General features: G+C 41.6%; 1 protein-coding gene across 2 annotated transcripts in view; it reads right to left on the reverse strand.

Annotated features, from left to right (window-relative positions):
- GATD3A (glutamine amidotransferase like class 1 domain containing 3A) overlaps nucleotides 1–25,573 on the reverse strand; it is a 158,123-nt gene that overhangs the window by 10,854 nt on the left and 121,696 nt on the right. For both annotated transcript variants that reach the window (XM_033941461.1, XM_033941460.1), the window contains one exon: nucleotides 7,222–7,378. In XM_033941461.1, the coding sequence (XP_033797352.1) occupies nucleotides 7,222–7,378 (157 nt within the window). The remainder of the gene's footprint in view (nucleotides 1–7,221; nucleotides 7,379–25,573) is intronic.

Raw genomic sequence — 25,573 nt, forward strand, 5'->3', positions numbered from 1 at the left:
CTTGCGCCAGAAGACATATGAGGAGAGACTGGAAGCCCTGAATATGTATACCCTAGAGGAAAGGAGAGACAGGGGAGATATGATTCAGATGTTCAAATGCTTGAAGGGTATTAACGTAGAACAAAATCGTTTCCAGAGAAAGGAAAATGGTAAAACCAAAGGACATAATTTGAGGTTGAGGGGTGGTAGATTCAAGAGCAATGTTAGGAAATTCTACTTTACGGAGAGGGTGGTGGATGCCTGGAATGCGCTCCTGAGAAGGGTGGTGGAGAGGAAAAAGGTGACTGAGTTCAAAGAAACGTTGGATGAACACAGAGGATCTAGAATCAGAAAATAATACTAAATATTGAACTAAGGCCAGTAATGGGCAGACTTGCATGGTCTGTGTCTGTATATGGCCATTTGGGCGAGGATGGGCTGGAGAGGGCTTCAATGGCTGGGAGGGTGTAGATGGGCTGGAGTAGGTTTTGATGGAGATTTCGGCAGTTGGAACCCAAGCACAGTACTGGGTAGAGTTTTGGATTCTTGCCCAGAAATAGCTAAGAAAAAAAATTTTAAAAATTTAAATTGAATCAGGTTGGGCAGACTGGATGGACTATTCGGGTCTTTATCTGCCGTCATCTACAATGTCATAGCAATAAAATAATATCACAAGGACCTGAGAAGAAATAACATGACTGGGAAATAGAACATCTTATGCAAAAATTAAAGAAAAAGAAGTCCTCTACTCCTTATCTCATTAGATAGCTGAATTTCGTTGCATATCCAGTCTTGGGCTGTGAAAGGAGAATCAAAAGAGTGACATTTCCCATTTACATAAACTTTTAAAATGGCAGGATTCAGAAGCAAGAAATATTTTTTTGTCATATAGGGAAAAAAAATCTCAGTCTTCCTTCTTGCAGCGCTAGTGAATAGTCCTAAAAAAGTTTCACAGGTACCTCCTCATATTTAAGTTCTTCTCTCTTCTGTTAAGTTCTAATCCTTCTGTATTTCAACTTTATGTAGGTAATTATGTACCTTAATAATGACCACTCAGGCCTTTACTCGACCCTCTTACAAGCAGCATTATCAGTGTACCCGCTCGATACAGAATGGGCCCTTGGCATCTGAGAAAACACGTTCAGACCGCAGTCAACTCTCTAGTATGGAGGAGAGGTACCACTTCAAAACAGTTTCTAGTATCCCAATTATTCTCAGAATGTCTCTGCAAGAGTGGTTCTCTAGGACATCTATTTTCTCCCCATCTGCCCGCACTTTTTTTTCAATGTTCATCAATATAGAATTTGCACGTGGCGCCACATCCTCCAATGCCACACTCACTGCTCCAAGGTATCAGTCCTCGAGGTTAATATCTGCTAGCAATGTCTCTAAATCAGTGTTCTTCAACCACCGGTCCGCGGATCAGTACCGGTCCGCAGAAAATTCCTGCTGGTCCACGCAGGGCCACCGAGATCGACGCGGTTAAATTTCCTGCCAGGTGTATAGCAGTGGGCGCCCCAACTCCGGTGGTGTTGGCAGGGCCAGATTAAAGGGCAAAAAGAAAGACAGAAGTTGTGGGACTTTTCCTCTTGCCTGCCGATCTTGATCCCGTCCCCCCTCTGAAGAGACTTCCTGTTTTTGAGGGGCAGGATTGAGACCGGCAGAGCTTATAGCGAATAGCAATGCAGGCAAGTGGAAAGGTCCCGCGGCTTCTGTGCTCGTTCTTGCCATCTGATTTAGCGGGACAACAATTAAAGGTAGGGTAGGTTTTGTCTTTGTTTAGCAGGACCAGGGTCGAAGGCAGGGCTGATAGCAATCGAATGCTGGAAGAGTGGATTGGGGCCAGCAGCCAAGGGAAGCAATAAGAGATGCTGGATTATGAGGAGAGGGAAAAATGTGATATAAATGTTGTGGGAAGGGGATGGTAGACCTGGGGGGACGGGACGACTGGTGTGACAGAAGGGAGATGGTGGATCCCGTTGGGGAAGGATAGTTATTGGAACTAGGTGGGAGTTGGAAGAATAGGGACACAGACAGATGCTGGACCTTGCAGGGGGCAGAGAGACATGGAAAATGCTGAACACAAGGGTGGAGTATGAAGACAGAAGTAAGATGTTGGACATGGGTAGAGGGAGTAGGGAGACAGAGGGGCTATGCTGGACATGGTGAAGGGGGAATAGGGAGACAAGGAGAAGATGCTGAATAAGGAATGGAGGGTGTAGGGTGATGGAAGGTATCTGCTGGATTAAGATGGGGAAAAGAGGAGAGTGGTATGGTATGGTATGGCTTGGCTGGCTGGCTCAGCAACGGGAAGAAAAAAAGAACACAGGAAGATGCTGGACATGGAGGTTGTAGGGTGAAGGAAAAAAGCAGACTTGACTGAGTAGGTGGGAGATGCTGGACATGGGGTGGATGCAGTAAGAAGAAAAAGGAGGTTCTGGATACACTGCACAACAATTTTTTGGTTAAGTCTTGATTCCTGAAAAGTTTTTGGTGATTATGACAGGTACCAACTTGGTATGCTCAAATATGGTTTTGGTTTTACTGCATCACGTAAGAACTATGAGAAATAGACATTTTTATGTTTACTGACAATAAAATATATAGTCAAGTTTACGTTTCGCACAAGCGACTAAATGAAACAGAATTAAAAGTGTTTTGCTCCCGAGTTTCTTTTATATTCAGTGTCTGGTGCATCACGTTGTAGCATCCAACAATAGTCGGCAAGCATTGACGGATTCCAATTGCCCTGGTATCGTTTCTCCATCGTAGCTATGTCTTGATGAAACCTTTCACCGTGCTCGTCACTCACAGCACCGAGATTTGCGGGGAAGAAGTCCAAGTGTGAATGGAGGAAATGAATCTTGAGTGACATATTGCACTTCATTCTCTTGTATGCTTTGAGAAGTTTGTCTACCAGCTGAATGTAGTTTGGGGCTCTGTAATTGCCCAGAAAATTGTCAACAACGTCTTTCAAGGCTTTCCAGCCAATTTTTTCCGGCCCAACTAACAGATCTTCAAATCGCTTGTCACTCATAACATGTCTGATCTGGGGGCCAACAAAAATACCCTCTTTGATCTTGGCATCAGTTATTCTTGGGAACATCTGTCTTAAATAACGAAAACCTTCCCCTTCCTTGTTCATTGCTTTCACAAAATTCTTCATGAGTCCCAGTTTAATGTGAAGAGGAGGCAAAAATATCTTTGTCGGGTCAACAAGCGATTCATGTGCTACATTTTTCTGTCCTGGAACTAACTTTTTACGGAGTGGCCAGTTCTTTCTAGAATAGTGCGACTCTCTGTCTCAGCTGTCCCATTCGCAGATGAAACAGCAGTACTTTGTATAGCCAAGCTGCAGTCCTAGTAACAGAGCAACGACTTTGAGGTCTCCACAGATATTCCAGTTATACCTGGTATACTGGACATACTTTAGTAACATTTCCATATTCTCATATGTTTCTTTCATATGTGCTGCATAGCCAACAGGTACTGAAGGATAAACGTTGCCATTGTGCAACAGAACAGCTTTCAGGCTTAACATTGACGAATCAATGAAAAGACGCCACTCTTCCGGGTTGTGATCACAACCAAAGACCGAGAACAATCCTTCAATGTCACAACAGAAACAGAGACTGTCGACTTGTGCAAAAAATTTGGTTATATCATGATGCCGGTCTCGAAACACAGAAATTTTCGTACCTGGTGATAGCAAACACCATTCCTGCAGTCTCGAACCTAGCAGCTCAGCTTTTGCTTTTGACAGACCCAAATCTCTGACCAAATCGTTCAATTCGGACTGTGTTATCAGATGTGGATCGCCTGATGAGGATGGTTCAAAATCCGGGTCAATGTCACTGTTAGAACCCTGCACTGCAGTTTCTTCATCTGGTTCGTCTAAGGTCCAATCCTCTGGTGGTTTCGGAACTGGAAGACTGTCATCATGTGGCATGGGTCTCATTGCTGAAGGCAGATTAGGATATTCAATTGACTTCTTGTTTTTGGCAGAGAAACCAGACACATTAGTCAAACAGAAATAACAGTCCGTCACATGGTCTTTCTGTTCTCGCCATATCATCGGAACAGCAAATGGCATCGTCTTTCGAGTACCTCTGAGCCAGGCTCTCAGACTAACAGCACATGTCGCACAGCAAATGTGAGGCGCCCATTGCTTGTCTTGATCACCTATTTTGCAGCCAAAATACAGATGATAGGCTTTCTTTACAAGGGCAGTCATCGAACGTCTCTGAGGCGTAAGTGTATATTCCCCACAGATATAGCAGAATGTGTCGCGGCTGTTACGACACCGACGAGACATATTGCCCGACACCAAAACGTCTATAGCATCAAGCTTACTTACTGTTATATTGCTACAGCTACTATACTACTATACTTTACTATACTGATACTATATACACACACAGACTATCTATATTAACCAAATGAGCAGGATCGGTGTATGGAAGCCACCATTATAGCATGGTGAGACAGCGCAAGCTCGTTCAGACCTGCCCAGACATGCCCAGGATGTCATCTTCCATAAAACAGCTTCCAACCTGGCTAGATTTTATGCATGGACATACCCAGGCGGCACAAACCGTTGTTGATAAGACACTTATGGGAGAAAAAATTGTTTGCATCCAAATATAAGAAAAAATCACGACAAAATTGAAGATTTCTCTGAAATGGTACGTGATGGGTAATTTTTGATGTAATATTCATGATCAGCACCCAAAATTCTATAAGAAACACCCAGCAGTGTTCAGGAAGCAAAAACTTTGTTGTGCAGTGATATTGGAGTAATAGGTAGAAGACAGGAAGGGACAGAAGTGGCAGATAGACTGAAGACCTTGGAAAGAAAATTAAGAAGAGACATAAGAAAGCAGAAACTGGAATAAACATGAACAAAATGGGCAGACAAAGGTAGAAAAAATAATTTTATTTCCATTTTGTCATTAGAATATCAGATTTGAACTATATATCCTGCTAGAGACATAACTGTGGACTGCAAAGCCCAGGCAGTGCTTCTTTAGCTTCCGGCTGGCTTAGGGTTCTCTCTGACCAGGGGGCACTCCCCCAACACTATTCTTATCTTATGTGACTTGGTATTCTGTTAGCATGATATTTCTGTGTAGCATTCTGTAATAATTTGGCTTGTTCAGTTTTCTTGATAGTAGAGGGGATATATGTGAAGGGGAGAGGAGACAGGGGTTTTGTTGGTCCTTGCTCTGTATATTTGTATTTATAAAATGACAATTGTACAGAATATTATTTCTTTTTATACTTTAATAAAAATAAATTCAATATAAAATCATAACTGAGGTTTGTGTGGATGGGATCAGATGGTTTGCAGGGACTGAGCTCCCTGAGACGGGGCGGAAATGGTTTTTTAAAAATTTCAGTCTTAGTAGTTTGCCGGTCCACAAAATAATTCTTTTATTTCCACCGGTCCATATGTGTAAAAAGGTTGAAGAACACTGGTCTAAATGGGTCTGTCCAGCCAAATGTTCCCATCAAGCTTTGAAAGCTTTTGCCACTGCCACAGCTAATTGCCCGACATTGTACCCTCCTGATTTTGTAAAAAATCTGTCCACGCCTGTCAATGTTATCGATATGGCCAAAAATCCCTTGAAAAAAGGGGGATTGGGTTGGGAAAAGGAGGGGGCACTAGATTACCAGGAAAAATGTTTGGGGGTAGGGTAGTCAATTCAGAGAAGGAGGGGGGTCACTAGACTACCAGGGAAATGTTTTGAACTGTGGGCATGATGTATTAGATTTTCAGGGAGGGGGCCACTTGGCCACAATAGGGGCTGATGCAAGGTATCTTGGCAGCATGGTTTGGTTGAGGGAGTTTGGGACATGCTGGTAGATACCCACTCCTCTCAATTAATCCTTCTACGCTGCCCCAGACCGAGTGAACGTTTTCCCACAGTAGTTGCATATCAAAACCTTTTTATTTTTGTTTTGCATGCTGCAGATTGGCAAATCACATTTGCATTCATTTTGATGTAGTGTGTGGTCAGAATTACCATGCAAGTTAACACCTGTGTTGAAACCATTTCTACATTGCTATCCCATGGTGAAATTGTTAAACCTGCAATACCGTATATACTCGAATATAGGATGAGATTTTTGGGCCCAAAAATGGCCCAAAAATGGAGGTCTCGTCCTATATTCCGGTCATCACCCGACCCCCCTCCCTGACTTGACGCAGGCCTCTGATAGGTCGGGACAGGAGGGATCCCTCCAGTCTCCTGTCTTGGCCGCTATAAATAATTATTTTTACCCCCCTACCCCCTTGCGTACATTTTCTGTTATCCCCCACCCCCCACGTACCTTTTCAGTTATCCCTGGTGGTCCAGCGTTGTATGGGCAGGACTGCGTTCCTGCCCTGCACACCTCTTTCCGGGCTCGCGGCCCTGTGCCTCTCACTGAATGGCTGCCGCCAATTCTTGCAGGACCTAGCTGCAACCATTCAACAAGAGGCGCAGGGCCGCACGGTAGCTCCAGAAGCTTGCTCCTGCGTGCTTGTGTGCTGCGAGCTCCGAAGGAGGTGCGCAGGGCAGGAATGCTGTCCTGCCCATACACCGTTGGACCATCAGGGATAATTGAAAAGGTACGTGGGGGGAAGGGGATAACAGAAAAGGTATGCAGGGGTAAAATTATTTGTAGCGGCCGGGCCAAGAGGGATCTCTCCTGTCCTGGTCTACCACTAAACCACCAGAGGTGGTAGAGGATGTAGGACAGGGTGCAGAGCCTGGCAGGGAGGGGGGACAGGGTGCAGTACAGAGTCTGGCAAGTAGTGAGGGGACTGGCTGCATAGTCTGGCAGGGAGGGGGCTGGCTGCATAGCTTGGTAGGGCAGGGAGGGGAGGGAAGGGGGCTGGCTGCAGAGCCTGGTAGGGAAGGGGGCTGGGTGCAGAGCCTGGCAGGAAAGGAAGTGAGGGAGAGGACATTAGGTGCAGAGCCTGGCAGGGCATGGCACGAATATTAAGCCCCCAACTTATATTCAAGTCAATCATTTTTCCTCCTTTTGGGGGGAAAAATGGGGGTCTTGACTTATATTCGGATCGACATATTCGAGTATATACGGTAATTGTGCAGGAAGTTTTCTGCATCGGCCCGAGTTGGGAAAGAAGAGCAGTACCATTCTCCCATTTGGCACTAAGCACAATTATACAGCCTGAAGACAGAACATCGAATAAAAATATTGCTTGTGAAGCTTTAGAAATTGTGCAAAGGATATGCATACATCTCTTATACAGTGCTTTGCTCCCAGGGCCTTTATAGTGTGTGCTGTTCCTGCATATGGCCATTTTCCATCTTTATCTTCCTCATGGCCGACTGTAACTTCTATTCCAGGCAATACTTTAGCAGCCAATACTGGAGAAATGCAGCACAAACTGAAAGACAGACATTGTCACTTAGAGAAAAGAGAGAATACAGAAAGTCAGGCAAAACGTCACTAAGAGAGACAAAGATAGGGAAGGAATTACCAGGAATAAAAAACAATAAAAAATAAGGGAAGGGGAAGAGAAAACAGATTGTCAAGGGCAAAGACTACTGTATGTTTCCACCTCCCTACCAATGCCAGGATACCTCAGGCCAATGAGATACCTAAAGTCTCAAAGGAAGCCATCCAATTACACATCTGAGAGGGTCCCTCCTAAAAATTTGGGTCTTAGGCATGTGTCTAACTTGCATATGCCTTAATCTTATCCTGATTCCTTTACACATAGAACCATATCAAAAATTTAAAACAGAACTTTTTTGGCAGTAGGGTGCAGACAAGGACAGGATTTCTGGACTATTAAATTATTTTAATTTCCTTTGCTTTATATATGATTATATGGAAATGGAAACTGCCTTGATGGTATTTATTGGTGGTGCAGTACATCCAATAATGAAAAAACTTGGAAAACAAAAAGGTACTTAGCTGTAGCATGTGTTGCCCAAGGTCAAGCAAGATAAATATTCTTACATATGGGTGACATCAACCCTTTTTGCCCAGCTTATGTTCTCAAAGCTTTTGAAAGTGCTGCATTGAACATACACAAATGTACTAGAATGCCGCGTTCACGCAAGACTTTTTCAGTCTATTATAAAGATGATAGAATTCAACTCCTAAGGTAGGTAGACAGATATAGCACAGTTGCTTACCTTAATAGGTGTTATCCAGGGACTTGTGGGTGACATCATCCATGGAGCCCGGATGTGGACAGCCTTGCAAGCAGACTTGCTTGGAGAAAACTCATAAGTTTCAAGTTTGCTGCACCGCTCATGCGCGAGTGCCTTCCCGCCCAGCCCAGGGCGCATCTCCTCAGTTCAGATAGCTAGCAGAGAAGCCAACCAGGGGAGGTGGGTGGGTTGTGAGAATAGCTGCCTGCTGTCCCTGGAAAACACCTGTTACGGTAAGTAACTGTGCTTTATCCCAGGACAAGCAGGCAGGTATTCTCACATAAGAGTGACCTCCAAGCTAACCAGAATGGGATGGTGGGAGTGTTGGCAACTTAGGAGAATAAATTTTGTAATACTGTTTGGCCAAACTGTCCATCTCGTCTGGAGAAAATATCCAGACAATAGTGAGAAGTGAAGGTATGAACCGAAGACCAAGTAGCAGCCTTGCAAATTTCCTCAATAGGTGTAGATCTGAGGAAAGCTACGGAAGCTGCCATTGCTCTGACTTTATGGGCTGTGACTTTACTATGAAGTGGTAATCCAGCCTGGGCATAGCAGAAAGAGATACAAGCCACCATCCAGTTGGAGATGGTGCGTTTAGAAATTGGATGTCCCAACTTATTTGGATCAAAGGAGACAAAAAGTTGAGGAGCAGTTCTGTGTGGTTTGATGCATTCTAAGTAGAAGGCCAAAGCAGTTTACAGTCCAGGGTATGAAGAGCTGATTCTCTAGGATGAGAATGAGGCCTTGAAAAAAACACTGGAAGTACAATGGATTGGAGATGAAATTCTCCACTTTAGGTAAGAATTTAGGATGAGTACGGAGGACCATCTTGTCATAATGGAAAACTGTGAAAGGTGGATCAGCAACTAAAACTTGCAGCTCACTGAATCTTCGAGCAGATGTGAAGGCAATTAGAAACACCATTTTCCAAGTGAGGTATTTCAGATGAGCTGTAGACATTGGTTCAAATGGAGGCTTCATCAATTGAGCAAGAACAACATTAAGATCCCAAACTACTGGGGGCGGTTTGAGAGGAGGTTTGACATTGAAAAGTCCTCTCATAAATTTGGAAACCACCAGATGAGCAGAGAGGGGTTTCCCTTCAATAGGTTGATGGAAAGCAGCAATTGCACTGAGATGGACTCGAATAGATGTAGACTTGAGTCCAGAGGTAGATAAGTGCAAAAGATAATCCAAGACGGAAGACAAGGAGGCATGTCAAGGTTCCTTGTTGTGAGAGATGCACCACGTAGAATATTTAGTCCATTTTTAGTGGTAGCATTGTCGAATGGCAGGCTAACTGGAAGCCTCTAAAATGTCTCGAACAGGTTGAGAAAACTGAAGAGGAGCTATGTTGAGAGGTACCTCTTCCCTCACTGGCATCCCTCCTTCACACACCCCAACCCAACATGCTCTCTCCCCATGCACCATCTCACCCTCCCCTCCAGTGTGTAGCACCTTTCCTCTCCCTCCCTTTCTGCCAGGTCCAACAGTACCTCTTCTCCCTTCCTTTTACTTCCCCCTTGTCCAGCAATACCCAGTCCCCCTTCTCCCCTGTCCAGCAGTACCTCTTCTCCCTTCCCTGTTCCCATTGTCCAGGAGTACCCCTTTTCCCTTCCCCTTGTCCAGCAGTACCCCTTATCCCTTCCTTCTTCCCCTCCTCCCCTTGACCAGCAGTACCTGGTGCACACTGGGCAGGAAGAGAAGGCAGGATTCCCGACATACGATTGAGCTGCAGGAAGTTGCTAGTCAGCTGACGTCGATGCCGGAGCTTCTCTTCCTGCCCAGTGTGCGAAATTGCATCAGCATCAGCTGACTTGCAACTGCCTTCTGCTGTTGCGTATGCCGGGACTCCTGCTTTAGTGCATCTGGCAGATACGCGAAGGCAGGAATCTCAGCATACACATCGGCAACTGCCCAGTTGCAGTTGCCTAGATTACGAGTTCGAGTACTTGGCTACGGGCCGCAAAATAGCAGCCAGGGGGCCGCACTGATCTACACCCTCCCAGTCAATGAAGCCCTCCCCAGCTCATTCTCCCCCAAACGGTCATATACAGACACATTCCATGCAAGTCTGCCCAGTACTGGTATTAGTTCAATATTTTATATTATTTTCTGACTCTAGATCCTCTCTGTTCATCCCACGCTTTTCTGAATTCCATTACCATTTTCCTCTCCACCACCTCTCTCAGGAGTGCATTCCAGGCATCCATCACCCTCTCCGTAAAGAAGAATTTCCTTACATTGCTCTTGAGTCTCCAACCCCTCAACCTCAAATTATGTCCTCTGGTTTTACCATTTTCCTTTCTCTGGAAAAGATTTTGTTCTATGTTAATACCTTTCATGTATTTGAACATCTGAATCATATCTCCCCTGTCCTTCCTTTCCTCTAAGGTATATTTATCCTGCTGTCCTCATAAAATACCTGCTACAGATCAGTAACCGTTGTCTTTGAGGATAAGTAGAATGATAATATTGTTACATGTGGGAATCCCTAGCTACCAGGCCCCCTTAAAAAATAGGTAATATCAAGGTCCACAGCAAACACAGCCCATGGTTCTAAACAGGAACCACATAACTATTTGACTCATTAACATTTTTCTTCATTTTCCTCTTTCTATTTTTGGCAGGAGGGAGGGAGAAGTTGGATAGAAAGACTGTCTGACCAAAGCAACCATTATTAGAACTCCTATTCTACAAGAGCAACATGTAAATTGTAAAATGTACATCTGCAGCTTTGCAAATGTTTTCAGTTGCTTATAGACTGATCTCAAGTGGGCTACTGATATTGAGCTGTGGCATGACCCTAAATAGTTAGCTTGATCTGGGCATAAGTAAAAAAACATGCAGTCCGGATGTGACCAGTTGCGGGGCTTATAGACCTATTTCACCTTGCTCCGCCCCTCCAGGACAGCTGAGTGCTGGGAAGATTTAAAACCCAGCAGCGGGAAACATCCCTGCTTATCGCAACTTCCACCTCACCAGCTGTTCAGAGCCCTGCTCTCGTTGGGCATGCGAGCTTGCTCCGCCCCTCCAGGACAGCTGAGTGCTGGGAAGATTTAAAACCCAGGAGTGCCAACGGTGTGCGGGCATTTGGCACACCGGTTAAGGTGCACGGCAAAGGTGCGTGCCTTAGCATGCGTCTTTGTGAAGTGACCAGGCGAAGCGACCTATTGATTAATTGTGGTAATTGTTGTTTCTTTTCTAATTGTTTGAATGTTTATGTATAGTTTGCGAGTTTTAAGGTTTTATTTATTGCTATGGTTTTCCAATTTGGGGCATTTAAAAAATGGCATCTAGGAATAATTGTTGGCTGGTAGGGATTTTATTTACTTTTTATGTTACAATACTTGGGTCAGCGGGGTAACCCACTTTGAACCTATCCCGGTTCATATTTCTCAATTTCGATCTCAAAGATTTTATCAGTTCCCTGTCACTCATCGATTCTTACATGGCTATGTAGAATTAGGCCCTTGGCAAATTCCAACTTTAATTAATCCTTGAGTGTTTTTTAAATTACATACAAAAAAACAACGCCTATTGAAACAAGTTCGTTGTTCTAATTCCTTATTGGATTCAGATTACCATGGGTCCAATATTAGATTTTGTAATTTAAAAGGGTATTATACGAATATCCGTTCAATTAGAAATAAATCTTTTGTGGTTCATGACTGGTTGCAAGAGGCTAATCCAGATTTTGTTTTTTTAACAGAAACGTGGTTGGTTTCTGATACCGACCCAATCATTAATGAAATTTTGCCCCATGGTTTTAAAATTATACCATTATCTAGGGTCACTAAGAGAGGAGGGGTAGTAGCAATTATTAAGAACATAAGAAGTTGCCTCCGCTGAGGCAGACCAGAGGTCCATCTTGCCCAGCGGTCCGCTCCCGCGGCGGCCCATCAGGCCTAATTGCCTGAACAGTGTCCCTGTCTAATTTTGTAACTGCCTCTAAACCTATCCCTATATCCTACCTCTAATCCTATCCCTATAACCTACCTCTTAAGGATAAGTTTGATTTTGTAAAATTAGATTCTAAATCTACCTCAGATTGTGAAATTCTTTCCTGTAGATTTTCCTCCAAACGACTTGATACTTCTCTGGTGGTCACTTTATTTTATATTCCCCCCCCCCAAAAAAAAATGGCATATTGTGAAGGAAGATTTTTATCATTTTCTCTCATTAAATTCCATTAGAGGTTCTTATAACTTGATTTTTGGGAGACATTAACATTCATTTAGATCAAGTGGATGATACTGAGGCTAAGGACTTGTTTGCTTTTTTATCTTCATTAGGATTTTTTATACCTGTCTTGGAAAAAACACACCAAAAGGGCATCATATTAATTTGGTTACTTTTTCCTCCACAGATAGTTCCCTACCACAAATAGATCTGTTCAAATCTAGGTGGACTGACTCCATTTGGTCTGACCATTGTTTATGTGAACTACAATTTAGATGGCAGGAAAAATCAACCATATATCAAAAAGCTGATAATTCTGACAATAGAATAATAATTTCTAGTAGAGGTACGGTTAATCCAGTAGAGTTCTGGGCACACTATGAATTAAAGGAGGAGTTAAATTGTGATGATAAATTTTTATCTGAATAGAATAGTTTTAGGGAGTTGATTTTGGATTCCATTGCACCATTGAAAACCTATTCAAAAAGATTAAGATCCTTAAATAAATGGTATGATGAGGAACTGTTATTGTTTAAGAAAAAATTATGGAAAATGGAAAAATTGTGGTTAAAATCAGGTAAACAGGAGGTTAAGATTTCCTGGAGACACAATCTGAAAGAATATAAAAATTTAATTAGTGATAAAGGAGCCAAATACTATGCATCTAAAATTGGATTAGCAAACACTAACAGTAAAGAACTATTTAAATTGGTTGATAATTTACTTGACACTTGTTATGCCCATGACCAGGGGGTAATTGAAATTCAACACACTACGTAATATGTCTCCTCAAGTCTGCTTATCTGACCTGAATGTTGTCCAAACAACATCAAAAGGATGGGAAGCTGATTTCTTCAACACCTCCCAGCTTAACTGACATCCTGACTTCCTATACCTACGTGTCGCTCACATAACATCAAAAGGACAGTAAAGCAACACCTCCGTGATAACATCAAAAGGACACATGGGAAACCGATCTCTGCAACACCTCCTTGACCTAGGTGTTGTCAAAACAAAGAACAAAAGAACAGGACCAGCTGTTTTACTAATCGTAATAGCAAGACCAGCTGTTTATGCTTTTTGAACTCAACAGCTTTCACCCTTTTATAAGGACGGGATTCTGCTCCTAACATTAGAATCCAAGACGTCTCCAGGGACAGAATTAAAAGATGTCTAAAGGGTCAGTCTCTCGTGTCAACTCGCCTATCGATTGCAGGGATTCCCAATTGTGAAGGAAGAGTGTTTGCCTGAGATACGGTGATGCTATTTTATTCTTATATTCATCTATATATATATAAGTATAATAAAGTGTTATTGTTTATGCTTTATATTGTCTGTGTGCTTTTCTGAGTGTTACTGATCATCCCATTTGACAGAAATAAGTGGCGGAACATATTGGTACCAGAAGTGGGGTGATCAATGTGGTCAGAAAAGCTACCTAGAAAACAAGGGGTTGAGGAGCAGGCTCCCAATCCCTCCATTCCGAATGGGAATGACAGTATAGGTAAATTAATGGCCACTGAGTGATCTGTTGAAGCAAGATTAAGTGAATCCTGTACTTTTGGAAGTGGGGATCCACATGAATTATGTGCCTCCTTACAAAAGGTGAAAATCTCAAAAGGAGAAGAGCAAGAAGGAATTTCTAGACAAGGATGGATAATTTTGTCAGACTGGAGGAATTTGCATGAAGCTAAACAGGAATTACAATTGAAATTAGGAGAGCTGGGAAAGAAAAGGTGTAATCAACAGCATGACATTAAAATGCTACAATGTCAGAATAAGTTGTTAATGGATAAGGTAGACACCTATCAAAATGTAACAGAAAAGGCAGCGGTGCAATGTGCACAATATAAATATAAGAAACGGAGGCGGAAAGTGAGTTACAGAAAAGTTAAAATCTTAAGTTATCATCTGCCGGATGATTGGAATCCAAACAAACGGGATGGGGATATTTGGGATTCAAATTCTAATAACAGTGAGGAGGATATATGTGTTGAAGGAGAACAGGCAGAAAGTTTAGAAGCAGAGCCTGTGAGGAGACAAAGATTACAGGGAAATCTGCAAACAGGAAAAAATCTAACTAGAAATAATGTTATGGAGGATGTTACTCCACATGAAATCATGGATACGATGGCACGCTTTACACAGCAGCCTGGGGAACCACTAATACAATGGGTAATTCGGGTGCAGGAGCTGGGCGCAGCAGGGATTATGTTGGATGCCGCAGATGCCCCTAAATTTGTTCAAATTAGTCAAGAAGTAGCAGTGCAAAATGCGTTGCGGGAGGATCCTTATCCTGCAAAATATGCCCAATGGTCTTTATTAGAGATAATTAGTAGGGGTGTCACGAGGCGATATTCACTTGAATCTGATTGGCCCTCAAATGATAAAATTTGGTATACATTAAAAGATGCTCAAATGAGAATTAAGGAGCTGGGATCCAAGATGGCCGCGTCGAGTCAGACGCGCTGAGCTGCTCGCATCGGGCTTGCTCATAAATTGAATTTCTTCAAATTGAACTCCGGAGAGGGTTCTCGGTTACTTACAATATGCCCAGGAGAAGAGGACGGAGTGCTGCTGCTGTCTCGCGGCGTCCCGAGGTTCCTTCTCTGGGCAACATTGAGCGGCTTCTGAGGCGAGTTCAGGAAGTTTCGCGAGCGTCGGAAGGCAGCCCGCTGAGGACACAGGGAGGTGAACCCGTAGTTGATCCTCTAGGGCACGGAAGCCCCGATGCAAGGGAGCCGCCCCCACACTTTCAGGTTGCTAGTTCTCCCAGGGGTGGGGAAACCCCGGAGCTGGAGGTTTTCTCTCCCTCAGAGGCAAGTGTTAATCCGGGAGAAGGTTTGGAGGTTGGGGCTCAAGTTCAAGGAGCCCTAACCAATCTACCTGAAGAGAATCCAGCTTTACAAGGGGGTGAAATCCAAGAGACAGGCCCTGAAGATTCTTTACAGAATGGTGAGCACTATACTAATTTACAACGTTCAATTTCTTTGGTAAAACCTGAAGTTGTAACCTTAGACTCACTATGGGATTTAATGGCTGATTTTGTTAAGTTTACTAAGCCTAAATTTCAATACTTGGAAGGGAAAATTACAGAACATACAAAAGAATTTAAAGATCTAAGAAAAGAACTGTCTGACTCAGATAAAACCATTCAGAAAATTGAAAAAGAAATAATTACATCAAAACAGCTTCAAGAGACTTTGATTAAAGACAATACTAACTTGAGAAGGAAAGTTGAAATGCTTGAGAATAATTCTCGTAGTAATAATTTAAGGTTAATTAACTTTCCTAAATTAGAAATGGTAAATCCAAGAGAAATGCTTAAGAGATACTTGATGGAAATTTTGGAAGTATCAGAAGAAATGTTACCACCATTCTCACGTGTCTATTATTTGCCAATGAAAGTTTCTGTAAATCAACAAAAAGAATTGGCCCAACAAACTTTAAATGTTTCAGAATTATTGGAGACATCTGATAAAGACTTGGCATCACCAGCAACTTTGATTCTAACTGTGGCGCTTCCGTTAGATAAAACATGGTTATTAAAACTTTACTTTAAAAATAGACAAAAAATTTTTCTTGGTTGTAAAGTACAGATGTTTCCTGATCTTACAAGGGAGACACAGAAACGTCGCCGTGAATTTCTTCTTTTGAAACCTGGGGTTACTTCTTTGGGGGCAACCTTTTATCTGAGACATCCATGTAAATGTATAGTGTGTTACCGTTCTGTTAAATATGTATTCTTTGAACCATCTCAATTGACAACTTTTGTAGCTACGTCTCGTTTGGATGGAGAATCATCTTAAACCCTAATATAATTAAGAAACTTTATTTCTCAGTGCTTCTGCTTTGAATATCTTGCAAAAATAATTTCTATAATTTTAATGCTTCGCTAATTTAAAATCTTGGTTCCTTTAGGAGGACTTGAGCTTAAATAGTTAAATAATACATGTTTTTCTTATTAGATGTTTAATTTCTTTATGATTATTTTGATATTATGACTATTGCTTTCTGTACAAGTGTTTAGCTTGATTTAAATTGAAAATTAATAAAGAAATAATTTAAAAAAAAAAAAAAGAGAATTAAGGAGGAGGCTATGAAGGCAGCCTTAGTAATAGGTCACGCTGACACATATATGTCATTACCTTTTACTGTGTCCATGAGAAATAAAATTATTAAGTATGCTGCACCGGCATACAAACAGGTAATGATAACTTTGTTGATCAATCAAATAGACAGGACTATTTTGGAAGCCTTAGAAGTGGTCCGACAGTTAGGAGATCGAGGGGACTGGGGACCTCAAAATACTTTTGATAAAAAGAGAAAAGGACAATCCAATTCAAACAGGGCTAATCGGGTGTCTCGGAGGAATATGTTTTTGAAATTAATAAAAGATGGTGTAAAGGGGGAAGAAATAGATGGGAAAAATACAAGGACATTATGGGAAATGTACAAAAGTAGAGGACTGGGAAAGAAATCTATGTCTCAAGCACAAATGAACAAAGGAGAGAGGGAGGATATTTTGGTGCCAACGGCTCCCTCTGAGGAAACTGCTTCCATTCTTTATCCTGATTTAAAAGGGTGGAAGTGTTGGGAGGATCAATAATGTGAATGCCGAGCCTCAGTGTTTGCCTGGACCAAATTAGAACAGCGTCCGCAGGTAGAGATAAATATTTAGTAGAAATCTGGGGAGCAAAAGGTACAAGCTGTAGTGGACACTGGGGTGGAGGAATATAAATATCAGGATTGGGGGGAAAATTATACAAGCGGGAAGAAAAAAAAAATTATTACAAATTTTAAAATTGGACAATTACCAATTTGGGAATATACTGTATTAATCTATGGGATTCCTTAAAATATAATAGGGCTAGATATCCTAAAAGGGTTAACATTACAGCTTTCCGATGGAATCTATAGTTTTGGTAAATTGCCAGACATTCCTATGAGATCAGTAGTGGTGGGGAAATTATCCAAACCAATAGTAGTACCGATCTCCACTAAAATTGTAAACATGAACCAATGCATTTTTTACTATTCCTATAGTGGAGCAATGTCCAGAACAATTTGCATTCACTTGGCAAGGGAGGCAATATACATCTACCAGACTACCACAAAAATACTTACATAGTCCCACTTTCTATCACAAGATTATAGCAGAAAGTGGGCAAAAGGATGCCGAGAGGTGATAGAGAAAGTTAAAATATTGCTAAGTGATAATGTATAAAGTTTTGTTAAATAGTATAAGGAAGTGATTTTGCACTAACATTGTGAACCACTGTACCTGCACGTAAACCTCTCTTGTATGTTTTATAGATGAAAACTTCCCTGCTTGCATTCTCTTATGATTGTGTGACAGAGCTTTGAAATGGAAGAAGAAAGAAAGGAGACCAGCAATTAACTTAAGTTTCTATCTCTCTTTCTTTTAGAAGCTTAGTATCCAGACATGGTCATTAGAACCAATTTCACTGTGCCATATTTAAAATACTTCCAGCACTGTGACCTGATAGTGGGAATCCAAAGGATACCAAATTTGTTTATGACTCTTTTGATTAATAGTGTGCTTATTTACAGATTAAATTCAACCCTGAATCATTGCCGATGGAAGAAAGCATGCCGGAGCTCTGTGTTTGTCTGTTTCTGTTATGTGTTGTCTGTTTTAGCTTATGGGGTACCCCAATAAACATCGCACATTGGCCATTTCCAGAGTTTTTCCATCCCTTCTATTAGTCCAAATGGTACCATATCCCTTTCCAAAAAAGATTCCCCCACCTACAAGAAAGTTTCTTATGAAAACCATGCTCACAATGATTTTATGCTATGGCTCATACAGCCCAATTATAATTTAGTTAGGGGTTATATTATAAGAGGATATCTGAAGAGAAAAAAAAATTAGAAAACTTTATACCTGGTAAAATGGTGCTCATTGGTATTTGATATTTGCTAAATAAAATAAAAAATGGTCTCTCTTTATTTAACTTATCAGGTATAAACAGTGCAGTGCACATCTCTGACATAAGTTATTTTGGTATTACCATCAGTACGTGTTTATGATCTCTTTTAAGTGACATAATAATTATGTCCAGAACATAAAAAGGTGTATTTTCTGAATGTCCTACAGAATACCTTTAAGTGCATTAGTGTTGTTTCTCTTATCTCAAACAAATACTACCTTACACACCAGTATTGTGTCACATGTTATCACATTCTGTACATAAAGTGGTTTTTCTTCTTTTTCTTTTTTTATCTTCTCGTATACCACTAGGGGTGCTTATTGTAACTAAAGCATTGAAGCTAAACAGTCATGATGAAATATTTTCCTTATGATTTGGCTAACATGCTGGGTTAAGAGAAAATTTCACTAGATCAAGAAGATGATGACACGCAACCAGACATACAGTGCCATGCCATGACGCTATTATGTGGCACCGACTTGGGAATAGAAGTGAGCCTATATCCTGCCACTTCACATTAGGGCTGGTCTCTGGGGGTGGTGCACTTGACTCTTACGTGAGTGAAGGCATGTGAGTGGCATAGCAAGCCTATTGAAACTGGAGCATAGCCAGACCCTAACCAAAGCTGCTAAGAAAAACGGGATACCAGATAACTGCAGTGAGCGATGGTGAATATGAAGCTACCCTAAAAGTATGTAAGCCATGGGTAAGAGCACAAATATAATATTAATAAGATTATTAATTTCCATGATTCCCTATACGTGATACTTTCAAGTAAAATGCCTAATTAGCAAAAATATTAGAGAATGCAAGAATACCAGGTTTAGAACATAAGGAAATAATTTATGAAGGGAAAATTAATTTTCCCATTTTACCTTTACCTAAATGTAGAAACTGAGGTATAGTAAATACTATTGTTTCTGAAATACTGGCTGGCAAACAAGCATATTTTGGCTCCAGAGTAGCAGATGTATTTAGATGGGAAGGTGAATGGGTGCCAAATATTGTACATAATTATGAACTAACACTACGATATGATCAGTTAATGTTACATGTCATCAATGATATCACAAAGAATTAACTTTATCTCATTGATTTAAAACCACATCACATTCTGTACCCTTAGATAGAAAATGGTGTAATTTTGAAATGAAACAATGTGTCCTTTTACGGTGATGCCTTTGACATTGGGACCCCAATTAGGGTTTCCCACTTATCATGGGCAACAAATGATGAACAAAATAAAACAAACGTGTCATTCTATGACAATTTGTGCCAATGGACCATTCCACCGCAAGGTTATACCTTTATACAAGAAATATCACATAAAAATGTTTTTGTTGCTAGCAGTACTGTTAAACTTGTGATTCATGCTAGTCAAGCTCCCTTTTCAGTATGTGTATATCAAATATAAATATTAATTTTTCTTTTGCCGATGTATTTTATTGCCATCTATAAAGAAAGCCATGCAAAATATAGCAATCCTAAATAAAGCAAATCAGCAATGTACAGCAATCATTCTGTGACAGATCACATTGAAGCTACCACTGCACACCCTTGGTGGGATGCTTTTACTAGAGAGAGGGCTACAGCACAAAAGGTGTTTCTTCATTCCTTACTCTATATTTTTGTTTAACTATCCTTATGTTAACATTTCTAAATTGTGGGTTTACCTATTGTGTATACAAACGGACACTCTCTCCCTTTATGCGGATGATTTCTTATTGGGAGGTGCAGACTTGAGGATCCAGGGGTGGACTGCTATGCCCATGACCAGGGGGTAATTGAAATTCAACACACTACGTAATATGTCTCCTCAAGTCTGCTTATCTGACCTGAATGTTGTCCAAACAACATCAAAAGGATGGGAAGCTGATTTCTTCAACACCTCCCAGCTTAACTGACATCCTGACTTCCTATACCTACGTTTCGCTCACATAACATCAAAAGGACAGTAAAGCAACACCTCCGTGATAACATCAAAAGGACACATGGGAAACCGATCTCTGCAACACCTCCTTGACCTAGGTGTTGTCAAAACAAAGAACAAAAGAACAGGACCAGCTGTTTTACTAATCGTAATAGCAGGACCAGCTGTTTATGCTTTTTGAACTCAACAGCTTTCACCCTTTTATAAGGACGGGATTCTGCTCCTAACATTAGAATCCAAGACGTCTCCAGGGACAGAATTAAAAGATGTCTAAAGGGTCAGTCTCCCGTGTCTACTCGCCTATCGATTGCAGGGATTCCCAATTGTGAAGGAAGAGTGTTTGCCTGAGATACGGTGATTCTATTTTATTCTTATATTCATCTATATATATATATAAGTATAATAAAGTGTTATTGTTTATGCTTTATATTGTCTGTGTGCTTTTCTGAGTGTTACTGATCATCCCATTTGACAGAAATAAGTGGCGGAACAACACTGAATCTAAAAAACGATCAAGTTTGGATTGTATGCCAACTGTGGACTTTTTGGCTGAATTTTTTAAATGCAAAATTATCCAGTTAAGATCCGATTTTGGATCATTTATTGATTTGGATAGGGTTGAGATGATGCAATTGTTATCGGATGGGTCGAGAACAGACATGAATTGGTCTAATTTTAATTCCCCAGACTGGTTTCTTTTTTGCAAATTATTTAGGAAGTATACTAGATCCTATTGCAGGCTCGATTATTGTCCTCTCAATGTATTGTAAAATGTATCTTTTAAGTTTAAAAGTGAATTATTTAAGTGGATTACTTTCTTATTTAATGATGGACGATTTCCAGAAGATCTTGGCCACATTGTAGTTACTCCCATTGTTAAAAATTCAAAGGAGTCTATTACTAGTAAAACTAATTATAGGCCGGTGGCTAGTATTCCATTGTTCGTGAAACTTATGGAGGGCCTGGTAAATGTTTAGTTGGTTAATTATTTGAAAAAATTTTGCATGACTATTTTGGAAAAAGTATTTTGCATGACTATTAATCAGGTTTCCATGCTAGGTTCAGTACTGAAACAGTTATTGCATCGTTATTGGAGTACCTTCACACGCAATTCAGCTTAGGTACAAGTGTTTTGATTCTGCAACTAGATTTGAGTTGTGCGTTTGACTTGGTCGACCATGATTTGTTATTGATTTGTTTGGAGACCATGGGAATCACTGATAATATTTGGAGATGGTTCGAAGGATTTTTATATAGTAGATCATATCAAGTTTATTCTACTGGGACATACTCATTTATCTGGAGTAATCCATCTGGTGTGCCTCAGGGATCCCCATTGTCACCTACTCTTTTCATAAGAACTGCCATCTCCAGATCAGACCTTCGGTCCATCAAGTCTGGTGATCCGCACACACGGAGGCCAGCCAGGTGTACCCCTGGCGTAATTTTAGTCACCTATATCCCTCTATGCCTCTCGTGAGGAGATGTGCATCTAGTTTGCTTTTAAATCCTAGAACAGTGGATTCCGCAATAACCTCCTCTGGGAGAGCATTCCAGGTGTCCACCACTCGTTGCGTGAAGCAGAACTTCCTGATATTTGTCCTGGATTTGTCCCCCCTTAGCTTCAATCCATGTCTTCTTGTCCGTGTCACATTGGACATTGTAAATAATTTTTTTCCTGCTCTATTTTGTCGATTCTTTTCAGTATTTTGAAAGTCTCGATTATATCCCCTCGCAGTCTCCTTTTCTCAAGGAAGAACAATCCCAATCTCTTAAGTCGTTCCTCGTATTCCAAGTTCTCCATACCTTTTATTAGCTTCGTTGCTCATCTCTGCATCCTCTCCAGCAGTTTTATATCCTTCTTTAGGTTGGGAGATCAATGTTGGACACGGTATTCCAAGTGTTGTCTGACCATTGCCCTATAAAGCGGCATTATAACTTTCTCCGATCTACTCGTGATTCTTTTCTTTATCATGCCTAACATTCTATTTGATTTCTTTGCCGCTGCCGCACATTGTGCCGACGGTTTCAGGGTCCTATCTATCAGTACACCCAGGTCCTTTTCTTGTTCTTACCCAGAGTTGCACCTGACATTCTATACTCGTGTTCCTTGTTCTTTCTGCCTAAATGCATTACTTTGCACTTTTCCACATTAAACTTCATCTGCCATTTCTCCGCCCATTTCTCTAACTGACACAAGTCACTCTGGAGTTCCTCGCTATCCTTCTGTGATCTGATTGCCCGACATAGCTTTGTCTCGTCTGCAAACTTGATGATCTCACTGGATGTTCCTTCTTCTAGGTCATTGATGAAAATATTAAATAAGATGGGCCCAAGTATCGAGCCCTGGGGCACACCGCTAGTCACTTTCTCCCAGTCTGAGAACTTCCCATTTATGCCCACTCTCTGCTTTCTGTTCTCCAGCCATTTGCCTATCCATCTTAGTATATCTCCCTCTAATCCATGGCTTTGTAATTTCCTGAGAAGTCTTTCATGTGGAACCTTGTCGGATGCTTTCTGGAAGTCCAAGTATATTATGTCCACCGGTTCTCCACTATCAATTTGATTGTTCACGGTCTCAAAAAATTGAAGTAAATTCATCAAACACGATTTCCCTTTCCTGAAGCCATGTTGACTGGCTCTCATCAGGTCGTGTGTATCCAAGTGCCGGACTATGCTATCTCTAATCAGTGCTTCAACCATCTTTCCAAGGACAGACGTAAGACTCGCAGGTCTGTAGTTGCCCGGTTCTCCTCTTGCAACAACTCAAAGTCAAATTCTATATCTATGCAGATGACTTTACTGTGTTATTGCCTATATCATCTTTTTCTGAGGACGTAAAAGTCCAGATTGCTGAAATTTTGACAAAGGTGCAACTTTAGATGTTTAGATTTAAGCTTAAACTTAACTCAGATAAAACAAAATTTTTTCTTGCCAGCCCAAATGATATCATTTCAGATAAACAGGTTGAAATTGTTCCTTCTATTAGGATCTTAGGGGTTACACTAGATAGACAATTAACATTTGAAGATCATAATGACCTTAAGATAAAACGATGTTTTATGATCCTTTGGAAACTCAGAACCATCAAAAGATATTTTGATTCGGTTTCTTTTAGAATTTTGGTGTAGTCTTTAATTCTGTCTGTCCTCAACTATTGTAACATTGTCTATCTTGTATCATTCAAGAAAAACTTACAACGTATTCGCCTAGTACAAAATACAGCAGTTTGTTTAATTTTTGGCCTAAAAAAATATAATCATATCAGCCTGTTTTATTAGCAATTACATTGGTTGCCCTTTGAGGCATGTATTCTTTTAAAATTTGTCTGTCTCTGTTTTAAATCTCTTTTTGGTCTGGCGCCAGGATATCTAACCTCTCAATTTCATTTTTATACCTCATTAAAAAACACTCGTAATAAGTTAATGTTTATGTATCCTTCAGTTAAGAATTGTCGTTACAAGAAATTTCTGAATAGGACATTTGCTTTTCAGCTAGGCAAATTGAACTCTTGGTTAAGTCTGCTTATCTGTCAAGTGGATTCTTATAACGCTTTTAGAAAATTTTTAAAAACACATTTGTTTGATAAGTTTATCAAATAATTATGTATCTTTCTTCTATCTTTTTCTTTTATTCTTATCTGATGTATTTTTTTTACTGATTGTATTTTACCTGATGCATTTTACCTAATTGTATTTTACCTGATGTATATTTTCACTGATTGTTCAACTCTTCTTTGTTGTTAACCGCCTGGAACTCTGTGGTTGGGCAGTATACAAGAATAAATGTATTATTATATTATTACTAGTCTTTAAGCCGTTAAATTAATGGGTGCTAGAATAGATGTGTGTGTCTGTCTTTCTTTCTTTCTCTCTCTCCTTGGCCGCTGTCTGTTTTTTTTTTTAGCACACCCCTCCTTCTAAAGCAGCCCCCTTTCCCTGGCCCCCTGTTGTGCCATGCCTGCCTGCTCTGTGGCCCCCTTCTGTTCCCCCCTCCCAGAGCAAAGCATGATTGCTGCCTACCCCCAGCACACCCATCCCCCCAAAGCAGGCCTCTTTCCCTCTCCCCCTGGCCCTCTTTTGTGCCATGCCTACCTGCTCCATGGCCCCCTTCTGTTTCCCCCCTCCCAGAGCAAAGTATGTTTGCTGCCTGGCCCCAGCACACCCCTCCCCCCAAAGCAGCCCCCTTTCCCTCTCCCCCTGGCCCGAGTGAGTGGTTAGAGCTATAGTCTCAGCTCCCTGAGGTTGTGGGTTCAAATCCTACGCTGCCCCTTGTGACCCTGGTAAGTCACTTAATCCCCCCATTGCCCCAGGTACATTCGTTTTTTAAAATTTATTTATTCAATTTTCTATGCCGTCCTCCCAAGGGAGCTCAGAACAGTTTAAATGAATATATTCATAGATTGTAAGCCCACCAGGACAGATAGGGAAAATACCTTCCCCTGCCCATCTCAGGAGGGCTGGTCTTTAACACAGCTATCTGGTCTCAAGGATCCTTGCAAATTAAGCTCTGTACTGATGTCCCTTTGTGGCACTGGGATGCAACTCACGATCACTATCCTCCTTGCACTCTAATTTGTCCCAAGTTTTCTGGGTCCCTTGCCGCCTCCCACTTCCCGCAGTCCCGACAAACCTCTTGCCTCTAGCAGCAGCTGCAACACTCTAAACACGCTGCTTCGCAGCCTTCTACTGCCCTGATTTGCTCTGCCGCGTCTCTGATGATGCAATCAGGGATGCGGCAGAGCAAATCAGGGCAGTAGAAGGATGGGAAGCAGCGTGTGTAGAGTGCTGCGGCCGCTGCTAGAGGCTAGAGGTTTGTCGGGACCGCGGGAAGAGGGGGGGGGCAGCAAGGGACTAAGGGTAGCGACCTGACCGCGTGAAGGAAAGGTCGGAAGAGGGTTCGGGTGCGCGGGGGGGGGGAGGGGGCGACAACGATGATGTGCCTTACACGGAAAGAACCCTATGCGCACAAGCGCGCCTGAAACCAACTCCTCTTGGTAGCCGCCACTCCGCACCGCTGCGCGGGCCTGAAACCGACAGCCAAGGGTGTCCTGGAATCCTTTGTAGTGCATGCGCACTCTTGCCGCCACAGCCCGACAGATCAGGGATAGTTTGAACGTAAAATATAATTATTTTTTTTTGGGGGGGAGAAGTAATGGTGATAGAAAACGTTGATCTGAAGCGTACCTGCACAGCTCACAACTTAGGATCCAGTGTAAACCAGGCCAGTTTAACAGCTGGCTTCCATGGGGTGACAAAGGAGGATGCAATCAAACCAAAACCTGACGCCAAAGATAACAAGTCACACCCATTAAGTTTGTGACACACACAGTTAACTGCCCCCCACACTTA

This window comes from Geotrypetes seraphini, chromosome 4 (genome assembly GCF_902459505.1).
Source record: "Geotrypetes seraphini chromosome 4, aGeoSer1.1, whole genome shotgun sequence".
Taxonomy (NCBI): domain Eukaryota; kingdom Metazoa; phylum Chordata; class Amphibia; order Gymnophiona; family Dermophiidae; genus Geotrypetes; species Geotrypetes seraphini.